General features: G+C 45.3%; 1 protein-coding gene and 1 long non-coding RNA gene across 3 annotated transcripts in view; one reads left to right on the top strand and one right to left on the bottom strand.

Moving 5' to 3' along the window:
* pag1 (phosphoprotein membrane anchor with glycosphingolipid microdomains 1) overlaps positions 1-19,063 on the top strand; it is a 45,036-nt gene that overhangs the window by 22,575 nt on the left and 3,398 nt on the right. For both annotated transcript variants that reach the window (XM_035620527.2, XM_035620526.2), the window contains exons 2-7: positions 9,077-9,308; positions 9,793-9,850; positions 12,512-12,608; positions 13,015-13,184; positions 13,434-13,868; positions 18,862-18,921. In XM_035620527.2, the coding sequence (XP_035476420.1) occupies positions 9,121-9,308; positions 9,793-9,850; positions 12,512-12,608; positions 13,015-13,184; positions 13,434-13,868; positions 18,862-18,921 (1,008 nt within the window). In that variant the 5' untranslated portion in view covers positions 9,077-9,120. The remainder of the gene's footprint in view (positions 1-9,076; positions 9,309-9,792; positions 9,851-12,511; positions 12,609-13,014; positions 13,185-13,433; positions 13,869-18,861; positions 18,922-19,063) is intronic.
* Positions 4,586-6,340, bottom strand: LOC118291962. The gene is made up of 2 exons (XR_004786798.2): positions 6,070-6,340; positions 4,586-5,945 (listed from the first exon to the last, which is right to left on the bottom strand). It is a non-coding gene; the product is annotated as an uncharacterized LOC118291962 (long non-coding RNA).

Raw genomic sequence — 19,063 nt, 5'->3', positions numbered from 1 at the left:
AAATCTCCCTCCTCATTATTATACGGTGCGCATCCTCTCCAAATGTGCTGCTGCTTTCGATCCCTCCTCTCTGACCTGGAGTACCTCTTCTTCGCCCTCTTCGGTTACCGGCCAAGAAATATGGAATAGGCATCAGCTTGTGAAACGAGGAATCAAATGGAATTTTGAAAAAAGGGTGGAGGCAGGGCCGTATCTGCCTCGTGCAATCAACCCCTCCTTGCTGAGGCGTGTGCGCTGGATGGATTTAAACAGAAATCTGAAGATTGCTGTCTGGAGGTTGCCCTGTCTTGCAGCATCCTCCCCCTCCTCCTTGCTCTTATGGAGGTTACCATGTATGTTTGGCTGTAACCCCCCTCCTCAACCCCTTACAGACACGGTTGCCATCAACCCCACCCCCCTGCTGCTGTTACTGATTCTAGATGTGCCCTTTGAGTTCCTGCAGGCCTCCATATTTTACCATATATTTATGGGGTAGCAGACGTGTTGAATATGCTATGGTCTGCAAAGGGATGTGGCTCTGGGGGGGGGGGGCAGAGGGAGCGGTGATAGAGGAGGCTGAGGGCAGGAGGATGACGAGAGATGGAGACAGAGACAAAGGAAGGAGGAACAAAGTGAAAAGATGGAAATAGTTGGGAAGAGAAAACAAGAGGACAAGACTGTGGAAGAACTGGGGGGTTTTATATGAGGGAGCGATTTCACCAGAGGACAGAGGAACCGGAAGGGGAGGAAGAGGTGTGTGTGTGTGTGTGTGTGTGTGTGTGTGTGTGTGTGTGTGTGTGTGTGTGTGTGTGTGTGTGTGTGTGTGTGTGTGTGTGTGTGTGTGTGTGTGTGTGTGTGTGTGTGTGTGTGTGTGTGTGTGTGTGATGTTAAACAAACCCAGCCAGTAGAAGTATGTCTGAAAATGCCTTGCACTTAAATGTCAGAGGCCGCATTAGCAGGCCTCATCCTCCCTCCACTCCTTCACTTTTTCATGTGGAATTCTCTTTGAACCTCTCCTCAAATACACACACACACACAAACATCGCACAGTGTCAAGCTAGACGTGCGTTTCCGCTCAGTCACAGTGTGTTACTGTCCAATGTTTGCGGAGCGATGGAGGGGTGCGACCCCCTGCCACTTGCTCGGTCTCGGATGTCTAAAAAAACCCTCCCCTGCTGTGGTTAGAAGCTTGTAAAGACACATTTCCATTTCATTAGCTCATCTGCTCTCTCTCTCTCTCTCTCTCTCTCTCTCTCTCTCTCTCTCTCTTACACACACACACACACACACACACACAAACACACACACATGCACGGAACACACCTCTATTATCCCCCCTATAGCCAGTGTCAGTGGAGGAGATAAATGAAGTGCTGCTCGGCAATTTTCAGAGCAACAGCTCAGGGGTGTGTCTTCCAGGCTTGGAAGAAAAAAAATAATAGCATAGGTGTGTGTATTAATGGACCTTTGATAGAGATAGTTTGTGTTTATGTTCAATATGTTGTCATGTTTGCCATAGCGAAGATCATGCGTATTCAGGCATCGGTTGCATCTCGTTAGCAGCTTTTAGAATGAATTACCTTCGTTCAGTGGACGGACACACACACACACACACACACACACACACACACACACACACGCGTCATCCTTCATCCTCCATCCACCCTGATAATCCCTTTATCTTGGTGGCTATTCAACACATAAAGGCCAACGCCACTGAATAATGATGCGGCCGTATCTCCTCCTCATTCACACTCGTGCTAATCTTCATCTCAAGGTGACGACAATAGAGACATTTTACGCAGTGTTGAAAAATCTAATCAGCGGCTTGTGTGTGTGTGTGTGTGTGTGTAGGTCTGTATCTGTCCGCAAAGATAATTATTTCCCTTTGTAAAGAGGAGTTTAGTTTCAATTGATTTGGGGAGCAATGACACAAATGACAAACGCACATGCATCACATCGCAGACAGACACACATTCCGTTATTAGCAGCCTCACTTCGCGCCGCCCTCCGTGCTTTGTGTCCTCAAATTCCCCCCGTTCAAAAGTTCAAAGCCCCCCTCCGTCCCTTCGTTAGTGTTCGCCAAGAGGGCCCCTCGGAACGGGAGTGACATCCCTGAAATCATTACAACAATCCATCTCCTCCGTTTTTCTTTTTTTTCTCCATGCTCCACGCTCCCATTTACATATTTGGATGACACGCCTGGCTGGTTTGTTTGATAAGCGTAAATTGCTCCGCTGCACAATTTACTCACGTCAGTTATGCGTTTGCAATTTTTTATTATTGGCCGAGCGGCAGCACTGTCACAAAACGAATCAGCCGGAGACGGAGACAGAACGTGTGCGGGCGTGAAAGGAATAAAGCTGCTTTGTCAGGACGTGGAGAATTAAAAAATTTAAAAAAGTCTTGCGGGGAATTTGACTCATTCAATCTCAGTTGAACAAAAACACGCTTAGCCGTTAACGTGGTGTTTGCGTGTCATATTCAGAGGACGCTCGCAGCAGCAGCAGCCGTGTTTTTTTTTCTTGGTGGTTGCCGAAAGCCAGGTTTAACCAACGAATGAAATTCTAGACACTGACACTACACTTCCCCTTTTCCGAAAGCAGAGGCAGTGTGTGAAATTGAAAGATTCATCATGCGTAAGGACGAAAGACAGGAGGGAAAGGTGGAAGTGAAATTGAGGGTGTGAGTGAATATTCCCTCCATCTTAGACACACACATTTTAAAGCGTAATTGAACGAGCGCTCGCAGAATCAAGTCGAATGATTTGCATGTAATTGCAGAAGAGCGATGGCCTCAGGCGAAAGAATAAAACAATCGGGTAGATACAGCGGGAGAAAGCAACAAGGTTAAGGTGAAAAAATAGAGAATTTAAGACGTAATGACGCCATTATAAGCTTATTTGTTTTCTAAAGTGAGCTGACAATGCTCTCTTTGTCACTAAATCACATTCTGAAAGATGTAGTAAGACGAGCAAGGTGATGCCAGAGGCGTCATTCAGTTCAAACACATGTAGTTTCTGGTTCGGTCGTGTTCGAGAGAAACATCTGTCGGCCTCCGAAGACTTCTGGGGTCAACTGTGTCCTTGAGAACCACGAGAGGAAGACAGGAAATGTCTCTTTCCCATGGGGCAGTGCAACATTAACTCGAGACACACTCACACATGTTTACACAATCCCTACACACACACACACACACACACACACACACACACACACAGCCTCTGTAGACGAGTTTCTGGACCGGACATGACACTAATGGATGGGGGAGCTCTGTCATTTATGGCGAAGACAGAAGACACGTGTTGCTGTTCCTGCCGCTTGGTTGGGATTCAAGAGGAGAGAAGGAAAAGGTGGAATTGTTGAAACTTGATCCTCCGTTGAACTACGAGTCCATCCTGCCGTCCTGTGAAATGCCGTGAAATGTGGTTGCGAAGGAATTACCATAAAGTAGACGAGTACAGCGGCTGCAGGATGTTCGTTCACCTCGTGCAAACATGTTGTTTCCATCACAGAGAAAACATACGTGCAGCGAAAAGGAAGAAAGAAAGATACGATTTAGATAAGATGAGAGGAAAATGTGTATCTGCTTGGCGTAAATGCTTCATGTTTCGTGTTCTATATCCCCAGCGGGAGTTGTGTCTTGAGTATGGATGAAGACGGAGCACAGATATCTGTAATATGAGCGTGGGGAGGGGGAGAAAGCGGGGGATCTTTGCTAAATTATGCAGGCTCAACTTCCCCATTTAGGGATGATGGATCAATTTCTCACGCTAAAACCATTAACCCCCGAGGATGGGCAGCGTTGCCGAGGCAACGCGAATTATGTCCCTTGCTCAGAAGCACCTGTTTTTTAATGCTCGCAAAATCACACACAGGCACACACACACACACACACACACACATTCCTCGTGTATCACCTAACACTTGTGGGTTTCCTTTTCTTTCATTTTTTTTTGCAGTAAAACATTTAAATCAGCTGACATCACTGTGTCTCTGCGTGGTTCTAATCACATTGTCTCAGCGAGGGCAGGGTCCCTCTTGCATTGCAGCCTATGGGGACCTGTATTTCATCAACCCTCCCTGGGGATGTGTGTGTGTGTGTGTGTGTGTGTGTGTGTGTGTGTGTGTGTGTTAGTGTGTCTGTTTTAGTGTGTGTGTGTTAGTGTGTCTGTGTGTGTGTGTGTGTGTGTTTGTGTGTGTGTGTAAAGATGGATGTGTCACTATGACCCTGTCGGCGTGTGTGTGTGTGCTCTCTGCTCTTCTTCCTGTATTTCCCCTGCTGCTCCTTTTTTTTTCTCTCTTTATTTATCAGCTTGTCCCCTCTCTCTTTTTTTCTCGCAAAAATTCTCTTTATTTTTTTCCATCCTCTCCCCTCCTGGCAGCAGTCCCCTATATCCTTCTTCTCCCCTCCCCCATTCCTCCCACCCCCACCATCCAAATGGCCCTCCGGTCAGGACACAAGATGGTCAGTATGTGTGTGTTATGTGAAGCATCCATTTTTATGGTGACCTTTTTGTTCTCACAAATATAGAATAATGATGGAAACCAAAGTTCCTAAGACATTAAAATGCTCCACACACCAATCAGCCACAACATCAATACAGTTGTTTTATATTGTTTTATTAAACCAGTAACATGTTCTTTATATTTCGGACCCCACTTTTTGGACCCACTTCTCACACAGTGAATTTATGTGAATGTGTTTAATGTTGTGGCTGATGTCGGTGTGTGTATGTATGTAGATGTCATTGTGAGCTCTGGTGAAATAGTTTCATGGTCAATTTGGTGTAGAATGACGTCAATACAAGACCCTGCAGAGTTGCTCGTTGAAAAAGGTCTGAGTCTGTGTGTGTGTGTGTGTGTGTGTGTGTGGCATGTATTCATATTTTTGCTGCCCAGAAAAATCACACTTTTCAAAGATGCGCTAACAATGCATTTGTAGTTTCTTTCTCCAAACAATTGCTCCAAAAGGAGTGTCTGCAACTGAAGAGAGAAAAAAAAAATCCCCATTGTCTGGAATAAACTCCAGTCATCACTTTCTTCTCTCCTAACTCCTTTTCATCCTTTTTTTAAAACGATTTTAACTTTGAGCCTTTTTGCAGGGCTCCACATTTCCTTTGAAGAGGGTTGAGGCTTCTCTCCCCTCCCCTCAAATAAAAAAAACCAACAAAAAAAACCTGGATTATTTATTATTGTGGAAATGCCTCTGGCTCGGCTGTGGGGAGCTTCCCCGGGGCTCGTTTCTCAGCAGCCGTCCAGCTGCAGACCTTCCCCTGCCTGTGTGCAGCGCACCCAGAGGACCCTGCGGAGGGAGATGCTCCCCCCCAACACCACTGTCTTTCACTGCTCCAACAGCTTGTCCAACAGACGAGCCCCCCTTCCACACACACACACGCACACACACACACACATTCACACAGCAACACATGGTTCTGGCTGGCTGGTACGCTTCATTGCAGTGTCAGGTAGGTCTCTGCCTGTAAAGCAGAAGGGCTCAGACTGGATTCCTTGCCTCCTTGGCTCTAGTTTATTGCATGGTAGGGCTATGCCTCGATGGGGCTTGTGGTTAGTATCGAGTTTGTGTGTGTGTGTGCGTGTGTGTGTGTGCGTGTGTGTGTGTGTGTGCGTGTACAGCTGGGTGAGTGCAGAATTTGGATTTCTGCCCCTTTAACTCAACAAAACACATTCCTTTTCAAATGGATTTTTCCAGTCAGTTGTTTTTTCTGTGGCATGAATCAAAAGACAGCGGCCGCACTGGTCGTCTCTCCCTCCAAGGCTTCTGTTTTCTTTCATCAAAGCCAGGAAGCGCCGGCAGACAGAGAACGGCAGCATGAGAGAGGGCACAGTTGTAGTCCTTGGCTTTGCTGTCTTGTATCACATGGCGGTGGCCTGCGAGGCGTTCCCCACAGCGGAAAAGAGACTCCGAGCTTCGGCGTGTGGTATCTGGGAAGGGCGGGCCTCGTCCTCACAGGGGGAAAAAAAAATAGATGATTTTTTACTCCACGCATATTTTCTAGTCAGCGGGGAAGTATGTCAGAAATGTTATCCAAAGCTGGATCTGTGTTTGCACTTTACGGGTTCCTCATACCGTTTGAGTTGAGGTGGAAGAGTCTGAGGCTTTTCCTTAATGACCTAACATGTGACAGAGCAGAGAGGAATGAAAAGGACGCGGCTGCAGTGGGCCGAAGCCCCTTGCCTGTCATAAAGTCAAGGAACTGACTCGATGTCAGTAAGACTAATATTGTAGTTTGGTAATATCAGTTATAACCATCATAAACTCTCTCTTGGTTTGAAACAGCGAATTCTTTGCCAACGGAACCATGATTCTTAGTGTCAGGTCAATATACACCAATAGTATTTTCCCCCTAAAACTGACACAGGTGTCATAAAAGGAGGGACATTTTGTCATTTTTACACTGTATAGTCTTGCTTTTATGGCACCGTAAGATAAGCACATGTCCAATTTATGAATCAAAGTCAACAAAGTAGACAACAATGTCTGGATTGTTGTTTCCAACGGGTTGGTCCAAGGTCTCAGGAGCTTCCTCAGAAGAAAACAGAAACAGATGCTGCAACCCGCCCACTCATAGACCAGCACCTGTTATCATGTGATGAAACCAACATGCTCATGTCATGTGACAGCTGAGCAACACAATCACCTGAGGGGTTGAAAGCGTTTACAGAATAGTGAGGAGTATTGAGATCTTGAAAGCGGACCCTGAACACTTTTCACTTCATCATCCAGCCGATTGTTCTCTCCAAGTTGCTTTCAAAACATTTCTCCTTTCTTTTCCGTTCAATTTCAATTTTCAATTCCACCATAAATAGCGCTGAGGCTGGAAGGGAATGTTGCCATGGTGACACAGCGCTGTCGCAGTCGGTAATTATTCTGATTTCGGTGCCAGCGGAGACACACACACACGAGCTGGCATACCGTGGCGCAGGAGGCGCCCGGACAGAACCGAACGTATGAATTTTTTTAGGCGTTAGTTGCGAAACAAACGCCAAGCGTTTTGACCGCATGTGGACAAGCTACGAAAAAAGTGTGTATTCACCTTTGTCTACGACCAACAGCAAAGAGTCGGAGGTGTGGCAGCACTGACACACAGCAGCTCGTCCGTGACATGGATCAGCGTGGTGAATACAATAGATAGCATGTGTTATATCATATGATACATGGATGATGTCACCTGGTTGTTATCCTCTCAGTTACATGGGCTGACTGGTCAATAAAGTGGACTGTGTGTGTGTGTGTGTGTGCGTGTGTGTGTGCGTGCGTGTGTGTGCGTGCGTGCGTGCGTGTGTGGCCGAGAGGTTGCAAGCAGCCTGCTTTTCCAATAAGTAAAAAAAAACCACAAACACCCTCACAATTCCACACACACTTGCACAACCTACTTCCAGGGCATTCGCGCGCACATACACACACACACACACACACACACACACACACACACCTGTAGTCCAAGACAGCCGTTCAAGGATAATGTTCAGGCTCAGGGATTTTATTTCCACCAGGCAGATAATCCCACCCCCCCTCCCTCTCCCTCTCTTGTTTTATCTGCCCCCCTCCAGACGAGGCCAACCTCAGGTGTCAGAGCAAGGTTGTGTTTGTCTCTCACCATCCATGAGCCCTGGTGTACTTTTCATGTGGGAAAACACCACCAGCGTTCTAACAAAAACAGGAATTCCTCAGTGGCCTTTGTGGGAGCGGTTAAATTTGGCTCCTGCAGCTTCAAGACAAAACCTCTTCGCTGCTCCACACACACACACACTCACACACACACACACACACACACACACACACACACACACACACACACACACACACACACACACACACACACACCTGAACTCCCACAGTCCCCAGTCTCATTAGCATAGCCGAGCAGAGAGACTCGATGGAGGTTTTTCACCACCGGCAATAAAAATACATACAGTATATCCTTTTCACTTAAAGTCACACATTACTTCAAACAGGAGTTTGGCTCATACATTCAGACTCCAGAAGAAAATAGACAAGAGAAGATGGATTGCCATATTTTTCTCGTCACGATCGTTGCCAGGTCGACTGCAACTGTCTCTTCTGCTGATTGAAGGGCACAGTCAGGGATGTCAGTATGTCATCTTCTTTGTCTGATCACCTTTTCATTCTTTGTTTTCCCCATCCCGCTCGCCGCAGTGCCAAAATATCCCTCAGGCAGCACACACATGGTGGGATGCACACCAATCACTCCTCATACATTTTAAGTTGTTTTTCTTTTTGAGGCTCAGGGACGCACACAACCTCATCCCAGCCACCGTCTCCACCCGCCGTGATCACACAGACCCATAAATCACCTGACGAGACGTTCGACGTCCCATCCGAAACACATCTTTGGCCGTTAGACGGGGGGACGTGATGAGGTTCCCAGACACCGGTTGTTCGGTGTGAGGCTCTGGTGTGAGGCCCACTGCAGCAGACTGAGGCAGATCTCTGGTCTGCAGTGCAGTCTGACTCTGCTCCATGTTGCCACCTGCTGGCCACATGTGATCATGCTTTTTACCCGCTGGTGAACGAAACGCAGTTATGATGACAATGTGAATTTATCTTCGTGATGAGTTTTTACCTGTGCAGCCACTGCCTGATGTCGCTAATTTGTCCTTTGCACCATTGCACGTTGTGTTTCATTATAAATAATTGAAATATATATATATATGTATATATATATTTTACGAATCCCAGGTTGGAATTAATCATGTCATTGCTGTTTTCATAATAGAACAGAAAAGGTTTCTGATGATGCTTCTGCATCAATGTCAACTAATTTCATTACGTTTGCTTGAAAGAACAGTTTGACTTTATCCTTCAGCATACTGCCTTTATTCTCCACCCACAGTAACCTGGGTATTGTCTTCCACTACATATTTAATGTCATTGTATGATAAATACTCCTGGTACTCCTTATGTTTGAAGCTGAGTTGAGTTGCTCCTAGTAATGATCTCTCTCAAAAAAATGCATTTTTTTGAGATGGAGGTAACTATTCTTGTTTCCAAGTTCTGAAATAACAAAAATGTTGACCTTTTCCCTCCCTCTCCCCTTCTAATATTTCCTCAGCCGGTACCTGTCCGATGTCCTCTCCTCCAACAGTGTGATGCGTCATGGCTCCGGTGCTGAGTGGAGTGTGGTGGGGGCCGGAGGCGGGTGTCGTCGGGTCGGGGGCGGCAGCTGCAACCGGGGTGGCGTCGTGGCTCGGCAGTGAGCAGCTGGTGCTGGTCGTCGCCCTCAGCACCCTCACTCTCCTGCTGCTGGTGTCCGTGCTGCTGCTGCTGTGCGCGAGCTGCCAGGGGTAAGCGCCATCACACACACACGCACACACACGCACACACACACACACACATGCATCAGCAGTAATGTTCTTAATGATTGTTGTTTTAGGAACCACTCACATATCCAGAAGTGTGTTATGATAAGATTACAACTTTTTATGTAACGAGGCATCCTGCAGTGACAACTATCTGAACCGAATTTACTCTTATATGAGATGCCAGTGCATGGTAGAGGGCAAAGCTTAGCTACAGTAATTTTTGGGCTTTATTAGGACAATTTTACATGATTTTGTGCGCTGTCGAAAAGGGCTGTCTTCAAAGTACAACACACACTTTAATATATGAGAGTGAGGAACACAATTTCTGGTGACATTTTTGGAAATGTGCAAATTCAGTCATGCGTTATTATTATCGACGTCACAGTTGAAGTTTATATCCATGACAAAGGCAAAACGAGGAACATTCATGTTTTATCTTTTCTCTCTCTTCTCTCCACTCTTTCAGGCAGAAGAAAGCAGCCAATGGACATCCGGCTGGAGACCATGACAACCTCATGAATGGAGTGAGTCAGACTTGTTCTTTTATCGTCATCAGCAGACAGAATTCAGCATAAACTGTGGATGTACCACTTGCGCAACAAGTGTAAAATCATATGTGTGTGTGTGTGTGTGTGTGTGTGTGTCCTTGTCCTCACCCACTCACACCCGTACACACTTTCCACTGGAGATACTCTCCGAGGTAATAGTTTACTAAGTTTGGTGAATTATCTTCCATGCATTGCTGAGTAATTTGTAATGTGGGTTACATTCATGTGTAATCTTGGTATTTTTTTTAAAGAGTTTTAAGATAGAAGGGGCCAGAGAAACGATAATTGAATAAATAATTAAATTGTAAAAATATGTTCACTCAGACCCGTTCCCTGGTTCAAACAAGTTGTGTTACAGAGACAATCAGACGCACAGAGCAAGACTCACATTGACATACAGTTCTCAGTTGACATGTCTGTAATCAGGATGTGAAACCACACACACACACACACGTCCTCACCCTGATACGGGTTAACACATACACACACTCCCTAAAATGTGCGTCATAAGCCACATTCATCACACAGACACGCGGAACCATTACACAAAAACATCACCTCCTGACCCTCCGTCTGCTTGACAGCCTGCAGTTGTTAGCGAGCTCATTTCTAAAATGTCTACATCGCACGAAGACACTGATGGGAAAGTGGTCACTTCTGCCTGCTTGTGGGAAACTCCACTGACAGTTATTCTAACATTGTAGTGTAAATTTTTTTTTTAAGTCGTAAAAATGTTGTTGAATCCAATAAAACTAAAAGTAATCACGCTGAACAATTTGGAAAACACTTGAATGTTCAGTTTCATGGAGTTGACCTTTCCCCTCTGCATATGTAATTCTCATTATAATCTAATAATTATAAGTGTACATATCCTTTTGAACATTGCTTCACAGGCAGTAATTGCCAACTCCCATAATTCATATGATTCAGTAGCCAAGAAACAAGTGTGAAAATAGCCCAGCTTACAGGGTCCAAGTCCAGTCAGTCTCTTATTGTGTCAGTTGTGTCAGTCCCGCCGCAGCTTTGTGTGTGTGTGTGTGTGTGTGTGTGTGTGTGTGTGTGTGTGTGTGTGTGTACTTGCGTGTGCGTCAGGCGACATGCTTCGCTTTGCACATTCATCCCTCTTCGTTTTTTGTAACATTTTCATGCAGCAGCACAGTTGTGGGTGGTCACATTGTATCAGGAGGTGCCCATTTAAATGACGGACCATGTCGCAGCCTGACAGGTTAAACGTTAGTCTTTGTCTGTGTGGGTGACCAGATTTGCTCTTCCTCACTCACTCGCAATTGGTCTGACTATCTTTCTGTGGCCACGCGTCAATCCTTTAAAGAAAAAAAATTGTCTAAACTCGGTGTCTCAGTCAGTCGGTAGCCAGACTCATTCAAAACACCACTTCTGTCTCATGGGGCTCAGTTTACTCAAATTACTCTGTGACCCATTTTGGATCCTGATTTCCCTCTTTTGTCGGAAAGAACAAGAGAGACAGTTGGGTCACAAAATAGTTAAAGATTACATCATGGACACCAACAGTTGTGACAGTGGGTGGCCACTAGGTGGAGTTGTGGGGCTTCTACTTACGCAGCATCACTGCTCGCACAGAAAGAAGGACAACAACAAACCTGAACAAAGAGAGTATGGACTTACACCAGCTGAGACACATTTTCACAGTGTTTTTGAGCTGTTTGCAGTGAGTGACAGACTCGTGCCTTTGCCCATGGAAAGTTTCTGATTCCAGCGCATGGTCATAAATCATAAATCATGTCTGCAATCCAGCAGGTGCCCGGCTGTGTTGATAAGCGCAGTTTATTTTCAGTGACTAGTATCTGAAGTGGATGAGCGTGTTGATCTGAGCGTTTGCTCACTCAAACCGCCTCTGTGGATTTCTGCATCCGTGTAATTACAGCTGCAGAATGTGCCATGTGACGTAGCAAGTGGGGAAACAGCCTTCAATCGGAGGACATGATGGACTCTGCTGAAGTGTCCTTGAGCAGCACTGAATCCCTGCCAGCCTAGGGGCTATTGCTCCTCTGTTGCTCTGACTTTCCTGTAGCGGAAGGGGGGAAATATAAAGAAGTCTAATCTTCTATGGTCTGGATTATTTTCATTTGTCATTCGATATGACATGACATGAAAAACCTAACATGAGATGTATCCACGTGTGAGGAGAAAAAGGGCATCAGATCAGGATCTCAGCCAAGACTGAACAGCAGCATATCTTCATTGGACATGAGTCAGTGTTGTTCCTTAGACTTGCAGAAATTGTAAGCTATCTTTAGATGTATTTTTTCCCGGTGGGTAAAAACACACTGCATTTATTAACACGTGCATAATATACTAGTGATGAGCTAAGAAAAGCATTGAAAAAAACAGAGAAGTGTGAAAACTGATCGGTGCTGCAAAAATTCATGTTCCTCAAAATTCTGAAGACCCAGAAAGTAATGTTCTTCACACAAAAGTGCGAAAGTCATCTCCACGGCGCTCGCTGACGAGTGCAGATGGGTTTCTGTTCCTTTCAGGAATCAAGCATTGCAACACTTTTTGGTGTGACTTTTTTTTTTTTTTTTTTTTTTGTCAGCACAGCCTGCATGTGAGCTGTGAACCCGGCAGTGACTAACGTCTTGTCCCTTCGCTGTGCAGGTGTCGGAGAGAGAGACGATCAGCCAATCAGCAGACAGTCCAGCAACTGATGTGGCTGTCAGCAGCTCTCACAATGGGCCTCTGACCAGCGGTACAAGTAAGCCAGGATAATGAGTTGAGCTCAGCATGGCATGACCTCACTGTCCATGTTGTTAACTATTTTATATATATGCTATCAACTATTCACAGTTAGACAGGTTCATGAATTCAGCTGCATGACACTAATGTTTGCTTGGCAGCTGTTCTTATGCAACATTCTGGACCTCAGCTGATTTTTATGGGCATATCTATGTAATGTTCTTGGTCATAGTCATTAGTCGCTTTACCTAAACTGGAAAATAGCAATAGATGTATTCTGCAGTCGTGAAAAGGGAAAATGGTGACTCATAAGAAAACTACTTCAAAGTGAATGGTAAAATATTGATCTTGTTTCTAATGAAAAACCCTAAATTGAGAAGCTGTTTACTCACCCCGACTCTCGTTTTCTGTCTCTGACCCACTAGTCCTCGAAGACACACATGACACCAGTCCCCAGCCGTCCGAGGAGATGCTCTCCAGCCAATCAGAGCTCAGGTCCTCCAAGTGTCCTCAGGACCGCGAGCTTCCCAGCATCCCTCCCAACAATGCCCTCATCGGGGACGGACCCCCAGCCTCAGGGGACAGCACCTATGAGGTCAGTGTTTAAAGTCACCTCACAACAGCAGCAACACGTTCTTACTTGCACTTAGCGAGAACGTGCCATCGGAGGAGATTAAAGCTTTGATTTCTTGGCCGGTTGACTGAGTGATTGATTGGTTCATCGATTGAGCTCATGGTCAAAATAGATGGTTGATGAATTTCTGCTAAAAAAACAGTTGCAATAATTGTATTTAGGTCATTTACAATTAAACTAAAGAATCCAATGTATGTATCTGTCAACCAGGTGTTGAAGGAAATGGCAGTGGCGTCACGTGACGTCAGCGTCGAAGACTCCCTGTACGAGACAGTCAAGGAGCTCAAAGACCCCGCCGCGCAGCTTGGCCTCCCCAACGGTACCATCCAGCTGAGTCCAGACAAACCTCCCCATCAGCCCCCTGCCCTCCACAACGGCCACCTCAGCCCCTGCACACCTGAGCGGGTTCCCCTGTGCGCATGGGTGGAGTACGCCTCTGTTGACCTGAATAAGAAGAGCCGTCACAGTGCTGATATGGAGGCCAAAAGGCGCTCTGATAATAAAGAGGCCATGCCTTTGCATAAGCCTCTGGAGGAACCAGAGGAGGACTTGCCTCCGCCAGTGCCAGAGAAGGTTCTGGACGAGAACGACAACCAGCCATTGATGATGAATGGGCTTGCGGGGGCCGGGCTACACAATGGAGAGGTGAGGATGGTTCGGGAAACAGTTTTTATGACGTATTGAGGATGCATTTGAGATAAACCACCCAGACCCTCATTCAGAGGTCGTGTGGTGGTGGTCAAATTTGTCCTGGGCAAATTTGACAACCAAATTTGGACGGACTACTCAGCTGACATCTTTACATATAGCAAATTTAACTCTATTTAACATACAGTATGAGCTGAGTAATTCATATTAGCAAGTTTGCTCCATGTCTTGTTAGGTCCAAAAATTACCCTCAAACTAGTTACAAAATTACTCTGCAAGCATTTATGATGTTTTGATAAAATCATGAATTTGGGGTTTTTAAAAACAAATTTATTTACTTTGTACATAAGCACAAATGCTCTGCAAGTTGAACCTTACAGAATTGACTTAAGATGAATAATTCATACAAATCTAAATAAACATTCTATCAACTCAGTCAATAACTTGAAAGAGCACATATTGCCATGTGAAGAACACTTTTCTAATGTCACGCCAGACATCCTGTCTGTCATTCTCCAGTGACCCGAGTTATCAATATCTTCATAAACAAGTTTATCCCCCACATCAGCTTCAGGACGGTCATCGGCTCAGGAGCCCTGTGTAGAAGAGTCGATGTCCCTGGCTTGAGAAAGAGACGATGGAGAACAGAGAAAAAGGCAGAAAGATCTCCGACACAATTCTCATCTGCTAAGCTGCTTCAGGGAGAGTGACAGGCCGAAAGGAGAAATTCAAGAGAGAGAGAGAAAGGAGTGTAGGGGTAAAGAGAGCAGAGGAGAATGAAAATGGGAGCTGGAGTGGGAGGTGCAGGAGAGAGTAATAGATGAAACAGAGATAGTGGCGGACCGGGAGGCATGAAGGGTGAGGGAGAAGAGAGTCAAGAGTGAGGCACAGTTGAATAGAGAGAGACAATGAAAGGAGAAGAAAAAAAGGAGAAAAAACAACTAAAGCCAGCAGCATACAAATGAAGCCATGTGTAGAGGAGAGATGAGTGTGGCCAAAGGAAAGGATGAAAAAGAGAAGAAACAGTATTGGGGAAAGTTAAAACAAAAAAAGGGTGAGAGATGGATATGTACGTAAACTAGAAGAGACGGGGGGAAGACGAGTGAAATGAAGAACAATTAAATGAGGTGAAGAAGAGAGAAGCAAAGTGGTTCAGTGTCGTGCACTGAGCTGAGCAGAGCAGAGCTCCTGCTGCCGCTGCTCTCAGCATGCCGTCTTCCACACGCAGAGATCCTTCAGAGAAACACACACACACACACACACACACACACACACACACTCTGATCTCGGAAAGAATTGCATCAGACTGTTGACAAGTGCACGAACACAAAACACCACATTGTCAATCTGCCTCAAAAGCTGCATGTAGTGGCAACTTCTTCTCTACACTCCTCTTTTACCTTCGTTTTGCTTTGATCTTTCCCTTCTTCTTTATATCAAATTCATTATTATTCTTTTTTTTTTTTTGAAGAATAATGATGCCTATTATTATACCTTATCTAATTTTGCAGCTTTTGTCACTAGGGTTTTTTGAAGCTCCTTTTTAAGTGAAATGTTTGGTCCCTCTCAGGATGAATTGCAGCAGCCTTGGTGATCGAGACTCCACATTCCTGGTCTCAGGCCACATACCGCAGCGTGCTGCTGTTGTCGTTGTGTGCGTGTTAGAGAGTGTGCTGATGGCAACATTTAGCTCAAAGTGCCGCTGTGCTCGAGTAGCCCTCTCCGAACTCGGGTTGGCTTTCATCCCAGATGTAGCTAAGAAGTTCGCCAAACTTATTCGGAAGAGAAAACAGAGGCCGGCAGTAAAATTGTGACCCAAACTGACCATTGTAGTGTGTGTCTGTGTGTGCATAGTTTTTACTGAATTGCCTTTCTGATTGTCTGACTGCTCCTTTCTCATTTTGGAAGACTTTTTCGGCGTGTTGCCATGTTCCCAGATCACAGCAATTACTGTGGTCACCATAACTGATAAAAATAACTGCCAAGACTCAGAATTGTCCTTTAATAACTTCTCAGTCTTCTTGTTTCTCTTTTCCTCTGTGCATGTTCTCCTCTGTCTCCTTATAACTCTTCTCTCTTTTAGCTACTCTTCTCTTCTCTCTCTCTGTTCCTTTGTCCCTGGTGTTGCAGTCAATTAGTTAATCACTGTAGCTCATTTGGACAGCAGGCGAGTCTCGCCTCGTCCGACCCGTTTCCATGATGAAATCCTGATCTGCCGAGCAACAGTATATATCAAAACCACACTGGCGGCCACACACAGACACACACACACACACACACACGTACACGCACGCATGCACACGCACACACACACACACACACTCACACACGCACAAAAATGTACTCATTTATATTCGCACTGACATGTACCTTGTTGGTGTGTCTAGTCAGCATTAATTCTGTTATTTCTCCCCATCCCCCATATTACACAAACATATACACACACACACACAAACACACACGTGTATATATATATATATATTTATACCACAACATATGTGTTTGCATATACGATGCTACACATTGACTCCCTGGGGCTGATTTAAGGTTAACCCTGAATGTTCTTGGCTCCCCGTGGTTTGAACAGGAGTCGCCGACGATTTGTCTTGTCAGACCAAATGTGTGTGTGTGTGTGTGTATATATGTGTGTGTGTCTGTGTGTGTGTGTGTGTATGTGTGTGTGTGTGTGTGTGTGTGTGTGTGTGTGTGTGTGTGTGTATGTGTGTGTTTTTGAGTGGGCCTAGTGAGCGCCAGCTGGCCACCATCACTGTGACAGTTAGTCTGGCTCGTTGATGGATGATATGGCTATAGATGCTCTCTCTCTATCTCTCACACACTCACACTCACACACACACACACTCTGTGCCTATACACTGGGGTTTCCAGTATGTAAATGTCGCAGAGGAATCCCCCCACAGTGGCAGCACAAGCACAAAGGCAGGTTTTCTCAGTCAAACACATATTTCCGTCCGGACACCTGGTTTCTCGTTTAATATTTCACTGCAGACACACGCGCACAAACACCCACACATACACACACACACACACACACACACACACACACACACACTCAAACACACTCACACTTTCTGTCTTTTTTTAACCTTTTATTCACATCTTCTCTGGTCCTGTGCAGCGTTACACTTATTGAACCGTCATAAACAGCAATAACACTTGTTTGCAGTCATTTGACTGTGTGTCGCCTGTGGGCTTTTTTTCATATGAGGTGCAGGAAGTGAATTTGACCCAGCCAGTGGGCCGCTGGGATATACCCTGGGGAGGCAGCGCAGGTAAACTGCGATATCCAGCGTGTCAGCACTGTTGAGCTGCCAGCTGGAACGGGGGAATCACTATTGTTAGATAGAGGATTTGTCTGTATTATGTCTGTGTGTTATAGATCATAATTTGACTTGGTGTTTGATATTGTTTAAATGTTTTGCATATCCACAGTTTGCTGGAACATGTTAAAATGCTCGAGTGAGCACGTGCAAGATGGAAAAAGGCTGATAATCTGAGCTGAGCTATTAATACGTCAGCATGACTGACACTCTGACAGCTGAGTTGTCCATCTTCTGAGGTGACCGTAATCAGCTTACTGTCATATTCCCGTGTCCTGCGTGTCTCTGGCGTCCTGTCATCTTCTCTCACACACATGCACACAAACACATCATCTCTTGATGTAATGTCCAGTGATACAAAACAAACACCCAGTCCATATGCTGACAATAGGTCTTGATATAGTATAATATATTTGCTTCATAAATATGCATAAAATAATGTTTTTTTTAAGACTAGAATTGAAAGCCCGTAAACACTGTTTATTCCTGACTATGTGACTGACTAAACAAAAATTCCGCTCTGATTAGCCCTGACACTCGAGCCAAGAATTAGGAGTCTGCAAAATAGATGAAGAAATATTATCACACGCTGCCAGAGGTGCGGTGACTGGGTCAGGTCACTTGCGTCCACGCCTCCACACCAGGTCTCCCTTCAGGCCACTCTGCTTAATTGGTCGGAGTAAAAAGCCATCTGCTGCATTGCATTGAGTGTGTGTGTGACGGATCTATAAAAGTAATCACGTCTCCAAACATGCGTTATCCATAAAACGAATCGCATTTATTCACGCTCTTTGATGAAATCCCAGAGACGCGCGTGTCTGCGTGAAGGTGCTTCGACACGCATGACCCCGTGTGGAGACGTGAGAAGCGCCGTGGATCAACAAGTGAACGGCTTTGCATATATTGCGGGACTTCAAGAATTGACTCCTTGCAACGAGTCAGAAAAGAACAAAAGGTTGCAAAAATGCTTTCCTCTTAGAGATGTGCATGAAATGTTCATGTCATATATGAACTATTTAGTCAGCGCCGGCTTGGATTATTGAGGTTCTTGTTAGACTCCCGAGGTGTTTGGCGCCGCTGCCAGATGTGCTTTGATGATTAATGGCCTCGCCATCGATCATAAGGCGAAGTGGACAGAGGCGGTGGAAGAAAAAAAAAAGAACACTCTCTGTCACTGCCTATTGACTTTCACTCAATAATTTCCTTAATGAATGGGCAGTTATAAGCGACATTAGCTCTATATCCATCGCAGCAGAAACGGTGAATGCAGACCTTGTTTTTCTCCCACTGCCGGAAATAGTTCAGAAGTTCCGTTTTTGGATCAGTTACCGAGCGGTCACGCTGTTTGTTCGGTCGGTTGTTTACCAGTGTGTTACATTTTGTAAAGCAGACCGATAAGAACTGCATTACCAAAACAGCTTGCGGATTTTGCCTGTAAGAGAAGCTGTTTAAACTCTACAGACGTAATTCTTAAAGTGAGAAGAGGCCACCAAATTCTCGAACAATAAAAAATGTGTGACAACCCTTCAACAGCCACTTTTAGTTGAAGTCGGGAGTGTTTTAAAAATTTGATTCTGCCCTCAGTCTTTTCTTTTCATACATGTGGCTGGCTGCCATACCTAAATCTATCTTTTTGTTCTTCTCTCCTCCAGTTACACTCCCCCCTGTCTCCTGCAACAGGGTTCAACAACCACATTCTGTCAGACAATGAGGTAAGTGTCTGTTAAACCCCCTTGTTCCCCAAACCGCCTGTTCCCAGTCCCGAGACGGGAGCACTTTACTCTGTGAATGCCAATGCTCCAAGCCCTGCAACGATAAAAAAGAAAAAAGGCATAGAACATCAGACAATATGCT

Source organism: Scophthalmus maximus, chromosome 22, assembly GCF_022379125.1.
Source record: "Scophthalmus maximus strain ysfricsl-2021 chromosome 22, ASM2237912v1, whole genome shotgun sequence".
Classification (NCBI taxonomy): Eukaryota; Metazoa; Chordata; class Actinopteri; order Pleuronectiformes; family Scophthalmidae; genus Scophthalmus; species Scophthalmus maximus.
The sequence above is the reverse complement of the archived record's forward strand: the minus strand, read 5'-3'. Positions and strand labels throughout refer to the sequence as shown.